The sequence below is a fragment of the Trachypithecus francoisi genome, unplaced genomic scaffold (genome assembly GCF_009764315.1).
Source record: "Trachypithecus francoisi isolate TF-2019V2 unplaced genomic scaffold, Tfra_2.0 Lachesis_group12, whole genome shotgun sequence".
In the NCBI taxonomy this organism is placed as follows: domain Eukaryota; kingdom Metazoa; phylum Chordata; class Mammalia; order Primates; family Cercopithecidae; genus Trachypithecus; species Trachypithecus francoisi.
The window spans coordinates 120810957-120827998 of NW_022681457.1; the positions used below are offsets into that span (position 1 = coordinate 120810957).

General features: G+C 61.5%; 1 protein-coding gene across 4 annotated transcripts; it reads right to left on the reverse strand.

Moving 5' to 3' along the window:
- Positions 1 to 1548: 1548 nt before the first annotated feature.
- Positions 1549 to 14111, reverse strand: GABRD (gamma-aminobutyric acid type A receptor subunit delta). Of its 4 annotated transcripts, none has more exons than XM_033228681.1 (9): positions 13924 to 14111; positions 7495 to 7607; positions 7150 to 7217; positions 6814 to 7034; positions 4608 to 4690; positions 3956 to 4093; positions 3025 to 3180; positions 2533 to 2744; positions 1549 to 2314 (listed from the first exon to the last, which is right to left on the reverse strand). In XM_033228681.1, the coding sequence occupies exons 1-9, from the start codon at positions 13989 to 13991 to the stop codon at positions 2015 to 2017; spliced, it is 1359 nt and encodes a 452-aa protein (XP_033084572.1). In that variant the 5' UTR covers positions 13992 to 14111; the 3' UTR covers positions 1549 to 2014. The 4 variants fall into 4 exon arrangements, with proteins under 4 accessions (XP_033084572.1, XP_033084573.1, XP_033084575.1 ...); XM_033228682.1 differs by lacking the exon at positions 13924 to 14111 and adding an exon at positions 12258 to 13915; XM_033228684.1 differs by lacking the exon at positions 13924 to 14111 and adding an exon at positions 8339 to 9215.
- Between the last annotated feature and the right edge of the window lie 2931 nt (positions 14112 to 17042).

Below are 17042 nucleotides of genomic sequence, written 5' to 3' on the forward strand. Positions count from 1 at the left end.
GGAGCTGGCAGGCTCAGCCACCTCACCCTGGTGTCAGGAGGTGGCCCAAAGCCCCAGCTGACCCAGATCCAGTTCTGCTGCTGCCCGGCCACCTGCTCTCTGTTTGCCCCAAAGCTCACTTCTGTTCTGTGTGCCGCTTGTGGCCACACCAGAGCCTGGTCTGTCCCATCCCCTCTATCCCCAGCCTGTCCCACCCGCAGAACGACGCTGCCAAGCCTCACAGCCTTATCCTGCAGAGCACGGGCGCTAAAGGGCAGCCTGGAAATGAGGAGCGGTCATTAGGAAGTAGCGTGGGGGGACCTTCCAGCAGGTGACAGAGGTGGTGCATGGGGCATGGTCTGGGCAGTGGTGGGCAATGCCCTCATCTGCTCTGGGGCACAGCCTGGCCCTGAGGGAAGCAGCTCGGCCTGGGTCAGTCCCCGGATGCAATGCCTGGGCCCCATTGGTGACTTGATCTTGCTGCTTGCTCAGCTTGCCAGGGCTGCCGCAGGCCTTGCTAAGGACAGGTGACTCACACAGTCACCTCCGGGTCCCCAGTGGTATGGAGATGGGGACCACCCAGGCCTAGCTGCCACCCTGATTCCACAGGGCACTGACCTGGCCAACTCTGCCACCTTGCGAGCTGCCGTGTGATGGCTCTGGACACCTGGGTCCCACAGCAGATGGCAGAACCCCGGACGCCTGGGTCCTGCAGCGGATGGCAGAGCCCCAGCAGTTGTTCCAACTGCTCCCTTCAGATTCTTCCACAAGTAATGACCCAGTGCCCTGGAAAACCTGGACCCCTCATTAAGAGCTGCCTGTCAGCTGCTCTGATGGCCGGGGGCTCCTTGGGCTGCAGTGTGCTCACCCCATGTCCATGGCAGTGGCAGCAGGTGGGAAAGGGCTGTGGTGTTTGTGGGGCCTCGGTGGCCTCCGAATGTCTATCCTCACATCCAAGAAGGGACCATGGTGGCACCTAGCCCTGGACATCCACTGGTCCAAAGGCCTCAGGGACCAATGGAGTGGCAGCTCCTCTAGCCCCCTCTAGGCCTCGGTATCTCGGCCCTCCCTCAGTACCCCAGACATGGCTCATCTGGGATCCAGTCCCTGAGCCCGTGTCCCTGAGTCTCTGTCCCCAAGTCTGGTGTTGAGCCCCAGGATCTCAGGAAGGCACCTCAAAAGCTCCCGGCTTTGGGACCAGCGACCCTGAGCTCACCCCCCGACACTGTGGTGCAGGCTCGTGCCTCATGCCCCTGGAGAAAATGGCCTCATCACAGCACAGGGACATAGATGAAGAGACCTAGTGCCTGAAGCCAGCATCACAAAAACTGGTTCCTCACTTCCTGAAGCCCTTCCCTCGAAGCCTGCCCTGCTGACAAACACAACCTCCTTCCCGGGACCTCAACCCACTGTTTCCCTGGGCAAGGCGTGTGTTCAACCCTCAGTGTTCTCTGGGCTTCCACAATCAGCTCCACCCAAACACCGCCCGGAAGTCTGCAGCTGGAGAAGGGTGTTCCGGGCAGCTAGAGTGGGCTCTAGGCACCCCAGGAGTGAAGCGCGGCACAGCGAGAGAATGAAGCGGCCCCCAGGCAAGGCTTTATTTCATGCTGGGGCCAGAGAGACTTCACAAACGCCTTCGCTGTTCACCAGATGGATGTCCGCTCCCACCTCCTCCCACGCTCCGATCCCCATCCCACAGAGCAGAGACCTAGAAACCACCATCACTTTCGGAGCCTAAAATTCCGCGGCTCCCTCAAGGGCCCAGACCCCAGCCTGGCTCAGTCTCTCGGTCAGACCCTCTGCTCCTTCATCTGTGCGGGTCCCGCGCTGCCTACTGGAGAGCCCCAGGCTGGCCTTTCGGGTGAGGTCAGAGCTCAGGGAGGCCGAGGCTTCCTCTGGTTTTCTGTGGCCGACTGTCATCCCACTTTGAAACACGCAGAGAGGGAAGGTGGACCGAGGGCTCTTTCTCCCAGGAAGTTTCTGGGCAGCCACCGCCGGGCGCCAGAACAAGCGAGGGTGGCGTGAGTTCCCGCGCTCACATGGCGTACGCCGCCCAGTAGATGACATTGACGGCCGCAAATGCCGCAGGGAACACAGCGCGGGCGTACATGTCAATGGTGTCTGCGTCGATGGGCCTGAGCCGGGCGCGGATGCCCCCCTGGCCTCCCGAGCGGGCTGCCCCCTCCTTCTTCATCTCCCCCGTCTCCACCCGCACCGACCTGTAGGAGCCCATCAGGTTCCCCGGGACGCGGCGCTGCCGGCGGGAGATGGCCAGTTCCTGCGTGACGCCGGCAGCAGAGAGGGAGAAGAGGACGATGGCGTTCCTCACGTCCATCTGCACGGGGCCAGTGGGGGAGACAGGGCTGAGCACTGGGGTGCAGCTCCCAGGGCCCTGGACCACAGGTGCTCCCATGCAGGGCCCCGCCTGGGCCAGCAGCTCCAGCCCCCCACGCTCAGGGAGCACAGCTGGGACCCACAGTGGGCTGGAGCAGCTGAGGGGTCTTCGTGGGGGCCCCCAGCAGTGCTATCCCTGGTTCAGTCCCAGGCCCTCACCTCTGCCCTCGGCCTGGAGACCTTGACCTTGGCCTTCTGCTTCTTCCTGTAGTCGGCGTTGAAGTGCGCGAAGGCGTACTCCACCAGGGCAGCAAACACGAAGACGTAGCAGATCCAGAAGTAGACATCCAGTGCCTTGATGGCCGAGGCCCGTGGCAGGGAGGAGCGGGCACTGACCATGAGCGTGGTCATCGTCAGCACCGTGGTGATGCCTGCCGGGCACAGGTGGTACCATCATTGTAGCCCTGCCCTCATGCCGTCCCACCCCCAGCCTTGGTGTCTGTGACCCACGGATAAGGGTCCACTGCCCCCCACCCCCATGCCCACCCCAGGGAGCAGGTCCTGCTCCCCTGACCCGGCCTGGCCCGGTCGGCCATTGCCCCAGGACAGCTGGCATGGTCCGGAGGCCAGTGCTGGGCCCCCAGCTGAGGGGTGAGAAGTCCTGCTCCCCAGGACGGACCTTCCAGCCCCTGCGGAGCATCAGCCCCGTACCTAGAGACACCCTGGCGGGCACCGCCGCCTGGCTAATCCAGAAGGAGACCCAGGACATGGCGACCAGCAGGACGGAGGGCATGTAGGACTGGATGATGTACACGCCGCGGTTCCTCCGCAGGTGGAAGTGCAGGCTGAGCCGCGGGAACCGGCCGGCTGCCGGGACAGCCACCGTCAGCGCCCCCGTCCCTGCCCAGCCCAGCCCACACGTGGGACTCAGGGGCGGCAGGGCTTGGCAGCTACGGGGCCCACAGCAGGGCTCAGAAGAGAGACTTAGACCCCTGCCCTCCCCACCAACCACATGGCCTGAAATGTCTGGGGGTCTCCGGCCCTCGGTCTGGCCACAGGACAGGCTGGTCCTGAGCAGTGTAACCCAGAGGAGAAGGAGAGAGGCTGAGGTTGCTGCTGGCCTCACGTTTGCTGGACTGGCCCTGAGGGACCCTCGCAGCCAATGGAGAGGGCTCACTCCTTTCTCTCCTAACACTCCTGCGGGCACAGCCAGGCTCTGGAAGGAGCCGGCACTGGGCTCACCTGCTCTGGATGACCGGGGACGGGGGGCTTAGGGGTGGGAAAGTAGGGCTGGGAGACAAAGTAGACAAGGAAGGCTTGGCCCCTGAGCCCTGCAGACCTGGGGCTAAGAGAGCTCCCCACACCCTCAGGTTTCCAGTAAACCTGGAGTGCTGGGAAGAGAAAGGACCAAGGAGTGAGATGGGAAGGGCTGACCCACGTCCACACGATGGCAGGCCTGGCGGCCCTGGTGTGGGTGTAGCTGGTGCCAATGAGCAAGTTCCTAAGGCAGGAGCGTCCCAGCTGCATCCCCAGGGGCCCAGGGAGCCTGCGCATGGCTTGGCGAAATAGCATGAAAACCACAGGCGGGCGTGCGCGGAAGGGGCGGCGGGCACACGCGGAAGGGGCGGCGGGCACACGTTACCGGACTTGAAGTTCATCAGCTCCGTGGTGAAGCGGTAGCTGGTGATAGTGAACTGTGCCAGCTGCAGCTTGTCCAGACCGTGGATATGCTCCTGGCTCTCTGACCAGTAGTAGACAATGTCCTCCGATGAGTAACCGTCTGCAGGAAAAGCACACAGGTGGGCGGCAGAGCCTGGCCCTGCCCCGGGAGCCCTGGCAGGAGCACTCTGTCCACAGAGGAAGCCTGCAGGGAGCTGACACCATCATGATGGGGACCGAGCAGGACCCCAGCCAGGAGCGAGGAGGCCTTCAGCTCTGGGACCACGTCGGGCTCCTCTGGGCAGGTGGAAGGGACACAGATGGGGTCACCATCGTCAGGTGACACACGGGGCTGCAGCACTGGCTTCACGCTACCAATCCGTGTCATGTCTGGGCTCCACGGCCCGGCTCCTCAGGCGTGCACGGACCCACAGGCCAGACTGCTGCAGGCCTTCCGGCCCCTTCTCCCGCCCAGGCTTCTTGCTCATGCAGAAGCTGGTTTGGTGCTTTCCTGCACCCTGCGCCAGGCCAGCCTTGTCCAGGCCCTAAGCTGACAGTCTGAACCCCCATCCACTGCTGGAGAAGCCAGCGTGGCCCTCGCGAGAAGCCCCTGCCCGCCTTGCGTGCCCACTCACAGCTCTCCAGCTCCAGCATGCACTCCTGCTCGTCCATGGGGTATTTGGCCAAGTCCATGTCGCAGGCCACAGTGGAGGTGATTCTGCCAAGACAAGCATGGCTGTGAGGCCTTGGGGGCGAGGCCAGCCCTCCCAGAAGCCTGGCAGTTCCCCTGTAGAGATGCCCCCTGAGTACCAGGGGCTGCCTGGAGCCCGAGATACTTCTCAGGCTGTTTGTTAGTTGCCCAGAATCCAGGTAAACCTGAAAACTGCTCAACCTCATGGCCATTTGCAGGTCTTCATTTAGGGCTATCAAGAACTGGATTTCGTTCACTCTCTTCAAAACGCTTGACTGTTTCACTAGGCTGGGGGCCTACGGGGCAGGGGGCAGCCTGAGCACCCAGGCCCTGGCCTGAGCGATGGCTGGGGAACACACAGGCATAGGCCCAGAGTTGCCATGCGCTTGATTTTCTAGGAGAGGTCAGATATTTGAATTCCTATGTAAAATATCCTGATTTTTTGTTTGTTTATAAGACAGGGTCTCACTCTGTCACCCAAGCTGGAGTGCAGTGGTGCAATCTTGATTCACTGCAGCCTCAACCCCCTGGGCTCATGTGATCCTCCCACCTCAGCCTCCCAAGTAGCTGAGACCACAGGTGTGCACCACCAAGCCCAGCTAATAGTTTTTATTATTTTTGTAGAGGCAGAATCTCCCTGTGTTGCCCAGGCTGGTCTCAAACTCCCAGCCTGAAGTAATCCACTCACCTCAGCCTCCAAAAAGTGTTGGGATTACAAGCGTGAGCCACTGCACCCGGCTGCCTCCTGATTGTTTTTTTTTTTTTTGAGACAGAGTCTCACTCTGTCACCAGGCTGGAGTACAGTTGTGCAATCTCGGCTCACTGCAACCTCCGCCTCCTGGGTTCAAGTGATTCTCCTGCCTCAGCCTGCCAAGTAGCTGGGACTACAGACACCCACCACCACACCCAGCTAATATTTTGTTTTTTTTTTTTTTTTTTTTTTTTTTGAGACGGAGTCTCGCTCTGTCGCCCGGGCTGGAGTGCAGTGGCCGGATCTCAGCTCACTGCAAGCTCCGCCTCCCGGGTTTACGCCATTCTCCTGCCTCAGCTCCCGAGTAGCTGGGACTACAGGCGCCTGCCACCTCGCCCGGCTAGTTTTTTGTATTTTTTTAGTAGAGACGGGGTTTCACCATGTTAGCCAGGATGGTCTCGATCTCCTGACCTCGTGATCCGCCCATCTCGGCCTCCCAAAGTGCTGGGATAACAGGCTTGAGCCACCGCGCCCGGCCATATTTTGTATTTTTAATAGAGATGGGTTTTCACCATGTTGGCCAGGGTAGTCTTGATCTCTTGACCTTGTGATCCACCCATCTCAGTCTCCCAAACTGCTGGGATCACAGGTATGAGCCACTGCGCCTGACCACATGCCTCTTGATTTTTTTAAGTGTTTCGAGCTAATTCCATTTTTGAGAGGCATGTGTCTGAAAACAGGCTTTCAAATGAACGTGCGCACACACATTCACAGCAGTGTTTTCACATTCACCAATGCAGGAAGCCACCCAGGCGCCCCTCGGCAGATGGATGGAAGGCAGGTGCAGTACGTCCCTGCCATGGGCCACTGCCCGGCCGTGAAGAAGAGGGCGCCCCTGACTCCAGCTTCAGCCGGGGTGAACCCTGAGGACATGGTGCTGAGTATGAAGCCGGAGTCATAAACGGTCCCACACACAGTGTGTCATTCCCTTTCGGTGAAATGTTTCTGTCTCTGGCCAGATCCACAGAGACAGAAAGCAAACGGTGGCTGCTGGGGCTCCAGGGAGGGCGGAGTGGAGCGCACCTACTCAGTGGCTGGGTCTCCCTTTGGGGTCCTGAAATGTTTTGGACCAGTCAGAGATGGGGTTGCACAACAGGGCGAATCTGCCAAATGCCACTGCATTGTTCACTTTACAAAGGTTAATTTTATTCCACCCCATTTTAAAAACCAAAAGGCACTGTGTTGGCCAAAAAGCCACATCTGCCAGCTTCCTGTCGGCGACCTTGGAGCGCGGATGTTTCCCCAGCAGCTGCGGGGATATAAATAACTGCGCAGCTTCTGCCCCCCCAGCTCCCGGCAGCAGGAACCGCTCGAGCTTTTCCAAGCCTTGGAGCGTCCAGGCGCCGACACTGGGCCCGGGCAGGCTCTCCCCCAGGGCCCCGGTGGGCGGCCCGCTCACCGGATGCTGTACAGGATCACGCCGTCAGGCTGCAGCCGGATGAGCTTGTTCTCCACTGTCACGTCATGGAACCAGGCCGACTTGGCGTTCACGATGAAGGTGTCGGGCAGCCAGAGCTTGTCCACGAAGCGGCTGTCCAGGCCCAGGGTCTCATTGGTGTGGTTGTAGGAGAGCCTGCTGTCCCGCCAGCTCTGGTGCAGGAACACCGTCATGGTGTACTCCTGTGGAGGCGGCACAGGAGCCGGGGTCAGCCTCGCTCCACCCCCAGGGGCATGCAGCCCAGGGCAGAGGCTGTGGGCACCCACCATGCCTAAGGCAGAGGCTTGTGGCACCTACCATGTTGGCCTCTGAGATGTGGTCGATGCTGGCCACCTCCAGAGCGAGGGCCACATTCACGGGAGGCCCTGCGAGGAAGGAGAAGAACTAAGAAGGGCTGAGGCCAGCCCAGTGCGGGAGCCAGGGTGGGATCCTGCCAGGGTCCCAGTCACAGGCAGTCAGCCGTCATGGCCCGAGACGTTGTACCTCCCTGGCTGTCTCTGTGGGAGCCTGGCTCTGATGGAGCCCCCAGGGGAGAGCCAGGCTTCCCTGCCCAGAGCCTAGCCCCTAGCCCGGTGGGCCACACAGCCACGGCCTAGCCCAGGTCCCAGTGGTCCTGCCTGCCGGGCCTGGGCCGCCCCTCACCTCCGATGCCAGGCCGAAAGTTGCGGGCATAGCCGGCTATCAGCCCATCCAGGTTGGGGAGCCAGGAGATCTCCAGGTTGGAGCCCACGTAGTCGCCAATGTCATTCATTGCTCTGGGGATGCAAGGCCACTGGTCAGACAGGCCAGGGCTTAATTTGATTCCACTGCGCCTGGGTCCCTTCCTGGGAATGCAGCACTGTTCTGGGCACCTGGGCCAGGGTGTGGGGGGCCACTGTGGGAGCCCTTGCAGGCAGGGGCCTGGCCAGTCCCCGAGGCGCCGGCTGGACACAGGGAATCCCGGGAGGTTCTCATCCTCTTCCACCGGCCTTGACCTGGCTTCCTCTGACCTCAGTGCCCACTCTGTTCTCCTGGCTTTGAAGGAGGTGGCCCTGGGTCGGACAGAGCCCACCAGTGTGGGCCAAGCTCCCAAGCTAACAGCCTCCCTCCTAAACCAGCCCACAGAGGCTGGCCTCGGGGTCTCCACCCCAGGGCCCCTCACCGAAGAGGTCTCCCTGTCGGCTTCTGAGGGCGAAGCTTCCCCCATCAGATGGTTTGGAGAAGAGGAATGTGAGGAGGAGGCAAGATGCAGGGACAGGAAGAGGACAGGGCCCCAAAACCCAGACCCACAGCCTCCTATTCTCTGTCTCCTCCTAGGAAGGCCCAGGGTAAGGCCCAGGTCCCCAAATGGCCATGTGTTTCTGGGGTTTAACTCGACCTCGGAGCAGCTTGGGGCAGCCAGCAGGGCCATGGGGGCACTCAGGCTTGAGGGAGGCGTCTCCTGCCTATACCCCCCATGCTGCCAGAGCCCGGAGCACCCCAGCACCCCCGGCCCCCATCTGCTCACCTGCACTGGGTTGAACAGTGTCCGCAAAATGCATATCCACCCAGAGCCTCAGAATGTGAGCTTATTTGGGAATAAGGTCTTTGCAGAGGTAATTAGTTAAGATGAGGCCATACTGGATTGGGTGGGCCCTAAACCCAAGGCCTGATGTCCTTAGAAGAGAAGAGGGAAGAAGCTGGTGACAGTACAGGCAGAGATTGGGGTGAGGTATCCACAGGCCAAGGGAGGCCAGGGTTTCCAGCCACCACCGGAGCTGGAGACAGGCTGGGGACAGAGATTCCCTCAGAGCCTCCAGGGGAACCAGCCCCACCCACACCTTGATTTCAGGCTCCTGGCCTCCCGAGCTGTGAGAGAATAAGAGTCCGTTGTTTCAAGCCGTCCAATTCCTGGTGATTGTCACACCCGTCCTCCTGCACACAGGGCGGGGATAGGTCCCAGGGGTGGGGCCTTGCGATTAACCTCCCTGTATTCTTGGAATCATTTCTATCCAAGGGGGTGGCGGAGCGGCTTCAGACATGGCCTCCAGGTCACCAGGCCCCTGAGCCTGGCCCAAGCCCTCCCAAAGAGATGAGGGGTCAGGGCCTGAGTCAGCAGCCTCCGCCTCAACAAGCCTAGAGACAGATTTAACCCAGTTCAGACACAGCCTTGAGCGGGTGCCGTATGCTGGGCCACGCCACAGGCCACCAAGAGAAGAGCACAGTCCCAGGCCTCCTCCACGCCTGGTTCCCCAGGACCCAGCTGACCGCCCCTCCCCTCCTCACAGTGCGGGCCACAGTCGTTGGCCTTCTGCTCCCTCAGAGACTGCGACCTGGGCTGAGGCACCCCTCCACGCTGCCTGTCTGGCACAGTCAAGCTGAGGCCGGGCCACCAGCCCCACCCCGTGCAGCCCCCTCCCAGCACCCCACACGGCTCACCTGCAGCCCACTCCACTCGTCTGCAGCCCCTCCCAGCGCCCCACACGGCTCACCTGCAGCCCACTCCACTCGCCTGCAGCCCCTCCCAGCGCCCCACACGGCTCACCTGCAGCCCACTCCACTCGCCTGCAGCCCCTCCCAGCGCCCCACACGGCTCACCTGCAGCCCACTCCACTCTGCAGCCCCCCTCCAGCGCCCCACACGGCTCACCTGCAGCCACTCCACTCGTCTGCAGCCTCCCAGCGCCCCACACGGCTCACCTGCAGCCCACTCCACTCGTCTGCAGCCCCTCCCAGCGCCCCACACGGCTCACCTGCAGCCCACTCCACTCGTCTGCAGCCCCTCCCAGCGCCCCCCACGGCTCACCTGCAGCCCACTCCACTCGTCTGCAGCCCCTCCCACGCCCCCCACGGCTCACCTGCAGCCCACTCCACTCGCCTGCAGCCCCTCCCAGCCCCCACACGCTCACCTGCGCCCACTCCACTCGTCTGCACCCTCCCAGCGCCCCACACGGCTCACCTGCAGCCCCCTCCACTCGCCTGCCTCCCCAGCCCCCCACACGGCTCACCGGCCCCCCACTCGCCTGCAGCCCCTCCCAGCACCCCACACGCTCACCTGCAGCCCACTCCACTCGCCTGCAGCCCCTCCCAGCGCCCCACACGGCTCACCTGCAGCCCACTCCACTCGCCTGCAGCCCCTCCCAGCGCCCCACACGGCTCACCTGCAGCCCACTCCACTCGCCTGCAGCCCCTCCCAGCGCCCCACACGCTCACCTGCAGCCACTCCACTCGCCTCAGCCCCCCAGCGCCCCACACGGCTCAACCTGCAGCCCACTCCACCCGCCTGCAGCCCCCTCCACCCGCCTGCAGCCCCCTCCACCCGCCTGCAGCCCCCTCCACCCGCCTGCCTCTCCAGCTCCAGCCCTCTCGGTCTTGGCTTCCCAAGGGAGAGGCAAGTGGGTCTGGGTCTGGTGCTTCAGGCTAAGTCCTGCCGGGCAGCTGCACGGGCAGCTCCAAATCTTAAACCCACAGTTGCAGAGAAACACTGGGAAGGACGCAGGGAGGCAGACACTCTCCCTGCCTCTCCCTATGTCCAGCCTCAACCCTGCTCCACACACTTTATCCTCAGGTGCGTCCTGGGGCCCCCGAAGACCACCGGGGTTTGGGAGGCAGCAGCAGGTGGGGGCTCAGGCCCTCTCCCTTTCCTTCCAAACCGCTTTTCTTCTTGTTTTACATACTGACCTGTCAAAGATTTTGACTTTGAACCAAACATTCCTTAGCTAACGAGATTTTGCCACCCCCAATCTGTCCTGGGCGACCGTGGTGGCCCAACTCTGGCAGGAGGAGATACCTGAAGGCAGCGTCCAGGGTTGCTATACATCCGGACCCACAACCCCGCACCCACTGGCCCCCAGAGTGGCCCGGCGCAGGGCTAAGGAGGGGCAAGCACTTTGGTAACAAAGGATAAGATGGAATCAAATTAAGTCCTGGCCAATTAAAAATGCAAATGGAAGTCACCCTGAAGGTCAGACGCAAAGGGATCTGAGTGAGGCTTTATTTTTGGACCAGCCCAGCTGCCATCTAGCCTGCCTGGAATGAGGCCACAGGAGACACCGTCCTTCCTGGGCCACGTCTCTTGCCCATCTCAGGGTGGTGGCACGTGTAGGGGGCATGAAGGCAAGACCAGGAGCAGCCCCTGCCACGAAGCTCACCTGGAGGCACCTTTGTCATCTCCTGGGGGCGAGAAGGAAGCAGGCTCCCACCCCCACGCCATTTCTCACCTAGGAGAGCGGCCGGTCGTTTTCCCACTGTGAACAGATGGGAAGGGCCAGCGTGCGGGGGCATGTGCTTCATGCCAGACTCTGGGGTCTGGAGGGCCCCCCACTTCCTCAGGTCAGGATGTACAGGGCAGGCAGAGCTAGCGGGGGCTGCGGGGACACAGCCTGCACCAGGGGAGTTCGACACAGGTGGGGACGTCCTGACTCTGGTACGTCATGGAGATCTCGGGCGAGGGCTGCTGCCTTACCTGGTGGCCCTGGGGCCCAGTGGTGGCCTGAGCTTGGGGTTTCCTTTGGGTGGATGGACAGAGAGGCTCAGGGCCATACACCAGGCTCCAAGTCTACACTCGGATTTAGGACTCCAAACTCAGGGGGCAGAGTGGGCGCCATGAAGACATGGCAGCTTCCCCCTGGGGTTGCTCTCCCTGGGTCACCTGGCCTCCTGCCCCCCTGGCCCCACTGAAAAACAAACCCATCCCTGTGACTTGTCTGTGCCCTGGGGACAGACAGGGAGGGTAGGTGTAGCTGGGATCCTCCCCCTCCAGGCTCCTCCACGGCGCACACCCAGCCCACATATCCCACAGCTCTGCTTTTAGAGCAGCACAAGCCTCCTAGCATTGCAGTTACCAAGGCAAAGAGGAGCACCGCCACCAGCGCACCGCGAGCTGGCACGGTAGGAGCCGCAGCACAGCTTCTCCAGGGAGACGGAGGTGCCGGCAGCCCGGGAGGGCCACCCACGCGGGCACACAGTCGGCAAGCTCAGTGCCTGCCGCGTGCATGGGTCTTCACACTTCGGGCCGACCCACGGCCGCCACACTCCTTTCCTATCCCACCCAGCCTTTCCCATGAGGAGCTGCTGCGATGGGGACCTGGGGTAATGGCCAGAATGGGTCCCACTGACATCCAATACAGCTCCAGGACAAGGACCCTGAGACTGAGGGAAGGGGGGGCGACTGTCCTGGTTTCTGGAGCGAAGGGGCACAGACATGGATGGGAGGAGAGGCTCTTCATGGACAGCACCCCGCTAAGTCTGAAGGTGGCCCCTAGGGCTGAGCTGGCAGGTGCTTCCACCCTCCAGGCCTGCCCCTAGACGCCAAGAGCAGGAGGTTGAGCCCAGCACATGTGTGTGGACAGAATGACCTCAAAGGAGAGGCTGCAGCGTGCAGCCAGGTGGTCACTATTTTTAACCAGAGAGCTAGAGGGGAACTCAGCAAGGCAGTGCACCTCTCACCAGGCAAGGTGTGCTCCCCAACGGCACCCCTCTTCCAGGGATGGGAGTGACTGCAGGCCCAGAGGCCCCCACTCCTGGCTGGGCTGTGGCCTTCCAGCTCTCCTGCCCGGGAAAACAGCCACAGAACCCCTTCCCCAACAGTCCAGGAACCAGATGCAGGCTAGGATGAAGGATCTTCAGATACTAGAAAAGGGAAGTGGTGGACACAGAGGCTGGGGCTGGGGGCAAGCCTGGAGAATTTCCCGGCACGAAGTGTATATAAATAGGTCCAGAGGTAGGATTAACAAAGATGAGAAAAGTCTCGTGTCCGTGCAGGACGGGACTTGCCGCCAACTGAGTTCTGGTGCCAAACTTGGGCTAAAACTTTGGGGTTTCAGAGCCGTCTAGATTTCAGCCTCTCGGCTAAGTGGCTGTGGGCCTGGGCTGGCAGCTGGCCGCATGTCTCCAGCACTGCATCTACAACTGTGCCCAAGGCTTTGTCCTTCCTCTCACCTTGAAGGAGGGTAAGGACAAGGAGAGAAAGGCCCACTGGGATTGATGGAAAAACAAAGCTCTTCCCAGGACAGGGGCTGCTTAGATCCAGAGGCAGCGCCGACCCTGCGGTCTCCTGATGGGCACACGGCTGCTGCTGGACCCAGGCCTTCTGGGCTCTGTCCCCCACACCTCCAACAGGAAAATTCTGACACGCCGCCCCGTGTTGGGTGCTGCCACCTCTACTGCGGTCAGCCACCTCTATGTCTACATCTTCACGGTCTCTGAGATCCCGAGCGCTGGGGGACAGCTTCTTGCTGTTTCTTCTGCAGTCTTTGCACTGAGGTGATTTTCAAAAACGCCCCTAAATGTCCTCTCGTGACTCCTAGGGAAGGCAGCCAGGCCCAGTGGTGGGGCCAAGTGGCCTGGGTGGCTGTGGAACCCATTTCAGACCCCCAGAGAGGAGGGGGTGGAGGGACTGTAGGCCAGAGGGGGCTCCAGCCCTGGGGGGCCTCCTTCTAAGCCTCTTCCTTCTCTGGGGAGCCCCTCCCAAAACAGTTAAGAAATCCACCATCTCTTTTCTGTGGCCAGGGGTACCTGGCCGCCGTCCACCTGCACACACTCAGGAGTTCTGTCCACGCCATTTGAAACGGGCTCTGAAAGGAGACCCTGGAGGCCGGGCCCACCCTCCACAGCGACACAGCCTCCTCCGTCCGTCCCAGACCCGCCGGCTGGGGAAGCTCATTCGGGGAACGGGGAACGGGGAACGGCTCCCCCGGCAAAGGGAGCAGCCTCCCCGCACCGAGTTCTAGGGTCTTTCCTTTCCTCAAGGCACCGGCCGGGCAGGGACCCGCGAGTGCCGCGGACCCGGGACCCTCCACGCGCGCCACGGAGCCAGGGAACCCGGGAGCCTACGACGCTCTTGTCCCGCCCGGGTTCAGCACCAGGACGGCGGACAGCACCGGGCGGCGGCGGCCAGCGCGGGGGTCGCAGCGTCCCGAGCCCAAGGGCAGCGTCGGGGCGAGTCCAACAAGGGGCCCGCGGGGCGAGACCCCGGGGAGGGAGGACGCGGGGCTCCCAGACTTGGGGTCCGGGGCCCGGGGCTCGCGCCGGCCGCTCTCCCAGCCGCTCTCTCGGGCCGACGCCGGCCCCCCACCGCCCCCGACCCCGCGCCGCGCGGACCCCGCCCGCTCACCTGGTGCCGCGGAGCAGCTGCGCGCAGAGGAGCAGGAGCGGGGCCAGCAGCAGGGCGGGCGCGTCCATGGCCGCGGCGGGCTCGGGACGGGGTCCGCGCAAACTTGGCTCGCGGCGGCCGCACAGGCGGCACAGGCGGGCGGGAGCTGAGCGAGCGCGGCGCGGGCGCGAGGGGGCGGACGGAGCGCGGAGACCGCCCCGAGCCCGCCCCAGCCCGCCGCTCCCCGCAGCCCGGCCCCGCCCGCCGCTCCCCGCCCCTCCCCCCCCGCCGCTCCCCGCCCCTCCCCCTCCTCGTCTTCTCCTCTCCCCTCCCCTCCCCACCCCCCGCCCGCCGCTCCCCTCCCCGTTCCCCTCCCCCCTTCCCCCTTCCGGGCCCCCTCCGCTCTCCCCTCGTCTCCTCCCCCTGCCCCCTCCCTCCCGGGCAGCTCTCCGCGGCCGGGGTCTGGCCCTCCGGGACCGCTGCCCTCACGCCCCGCAGACGGGACCCTCCGCGTGTCTTCATGGGAGGGGACCGTGGCACAAGCCCCACGTGGACACCGTGGTCCACGGGCGGGACAGAACCTCGTCCCGAGGCGGTTTGTGGGGGGTCGCAGGTCTGCGTGGCCGGTTCTGGCTGCGCCGGCGCGGGGTAGGGAGGGGGCCAGTGCCTGCAGCTGTCAGGAGAGAGACCTCCACCAGCGGCTGCTTCCAGAACCCTCCTGCCTTCGCCAGAGCCAGGGCGAGGCGACTTTGGGAGCAAGTCCCGGTCCCTGGGGACCCTCGACGGGGGCGGGGAGAGGAAAAGCAGGTGGGGGCTGTGCCGCAGGTCGCAGTTCTGGCTCTCCACACCTCTCAGGGCCCCAGGGCCGCCCTCCACACCCCTGGGATCTGGGAAAGGGAAGGCCTCACGCTCTCCTGCTTTGGATCTTTGGAACATAAAGTTGCGCTGCCGTTTCCTGAAGAGGCTGCTCACAAACTTTAATCATTGTTATGTCAGTTATTCACTTCTGGGCTCGCGATGTCGCTGACAGTACAGTGTGAAGCCCTCGTGAAAACACTTAAACATGCCAAAGCTGTCCCCGAGGCTGCTTGCTTCTGGATGAAGGGCCCTGGTGGCACAGGGGCAGGTGGAGGAAAGTGCAGAGAGGGATTTGCTGCGGAATATTCAGCCCAATCCCTACTGTGGGAAATGGAAGAATGAGGCTGGTTCCAGCTTGCTTGCTTTATTTTATTTTATTTTTCGAGATGGAGTCTTGCTCTGTTGCCCAGGCTGGAGTGCAATGGCACAGTCTCGGCTCACTGCAACCTCCACCTCCCAGATTCAAGCAAATCTCCTGCCTCAGCCTCCGGAGTAGCTGGGACTACAGGCACCTGCCATCACGCCCGGATATTTTTTGTATTTTTAGTACAGATGGGGTTTCACCATGTTAGCCAGGCTGGTCTTGAACTCCTAACCTCATGATTCACCCACCTCGGCCCCCCAAAGTGCTGGGATTACAGGCATGAGCCACTGCACCCAGCCGCAGCCTGCTTTCCTAAATCCAGGAACGGGGCTGTAATAAGCCCAACGGTCTCAGCTCCAAGGTCCCCTTCCTGGCTGCTCACTGGTCACTGCCGAGAGGGGTCCTTTGGGTACAGAAGCACTGACCTCCCTGTGTTCCCGAGGTTCCTTTCCGAGCCTGTGCTCTGCACACGGGCAGCCTGGTTCCCACATGCCCCTTCCCACGTGTTCCTTCCGTGGGTTAATTTAGGAGTTAATCCATGAAGAAGTGCCCAGAGCTTGGCCGGACGCCGGTGAGAGGCATAATTTTTATTCTTTCCCCTCCAGAACAGGGGTCTTGTCGGTCCTCTCCTTGGTGGTGTATTGGATGAAGTAGGTGCTCAGCAAATGGAGGAGGAGGTGCATGCTCCATATTTGCAAAGTCCACACACACAGTGTGGCCAGGGCTCCATCACAGCCTCAGGACACTGCCCGGCCCTCCCTGGCTTTCATTCCTGAGCTTTGGAACCAAGCAGTGAGAGTGGTTCATGGTCACAATCCCTTCAATATCTGTGAAGGTCTTATCTGAGAATATCTTTTTTTTTTTTTTTTTTTTTTGAGATGGAGTCTCGCTCTGTTGCCCAGGTTGGAGCTCAGTGGCACCATCTCAGCTCACTGCAAGCTCCGCCTCCCGGGTTCATGCCATTCTCCTGCCTCAGCCTCCTGTGTAGCTGGGACTATAGGCACCCGCCACCGCGCCCGGCTAATTTTTGTATTTTTAGTAGAGACGGGGTTTCACCGTGTTAGCCAGGATGGTCTCAATCTCCTGATCTTGTGATCTGCCCATCTCGGCCTCCCAAAGTGCTGGGATTACAGGCATGAGCCACCGCGCCCAGCCTTCTTCTTTTTCTTTTAAGAGACAAGGTCTTGCTCTGTAGCCCAGGCTGGAGTGCAGTGGCACGATCTCAGCTCACTGTAGCCTCCACCTCCTGGGTTCAAGGGATCCTTCCACCTCAGCTTCTGGAGGAACTGGGACCACAGAGGCATGTCACTGTACCCAGATAATTTTCTATTTTTTGTAGAGATGGGGTCTCACTATGTTTTCCAGGCTGGTCTCAAACTCCTGGCCTCCAGGGATCCTCCCCCTTGGCCTCCCAAAGTGCTGGGATTGCAGGTGTGAGCCTCCGCATCCATGATGAACTTTTGCTAGAAAGTTGTGCTGTTGTGTGTATGTCAGTTGAAGCTGGGCGGGCATCTTAGCCAAATATTTGGTGGTTTGGTGGCATCAAATTGTCTCCTCTTCCTTCAGTCCTAGAGGCAAATACATGTCCCATCCATCATTCACAGGTTTCTGCAAGATTTGAAGTCTGCACACTTCATTTCCATTCTTTATTGTTCCTAACTGGTGTTTCTTTCTTTTCCTTCCTTTATTCCTTCCTTCCTTCCTTCCTTCCTTCCTTCCTATCTTTCTTTCTTTCCTCTCTTTTTTTTTTTTTTATGGAGTTTTGCTTTTGTTGCCCAGGCTGGAGTGCAGAGGTGCGATCTCAGCTCATTGCAACCTCCACCTCCTGGGTTCAAGCAATTTTCCTGCCTCAGCCTCTCAAGTAGCTGGGTTTACAGGTGCCTTCCACCACGCCCAGCTAAGTTTTGTATTTTTAGTA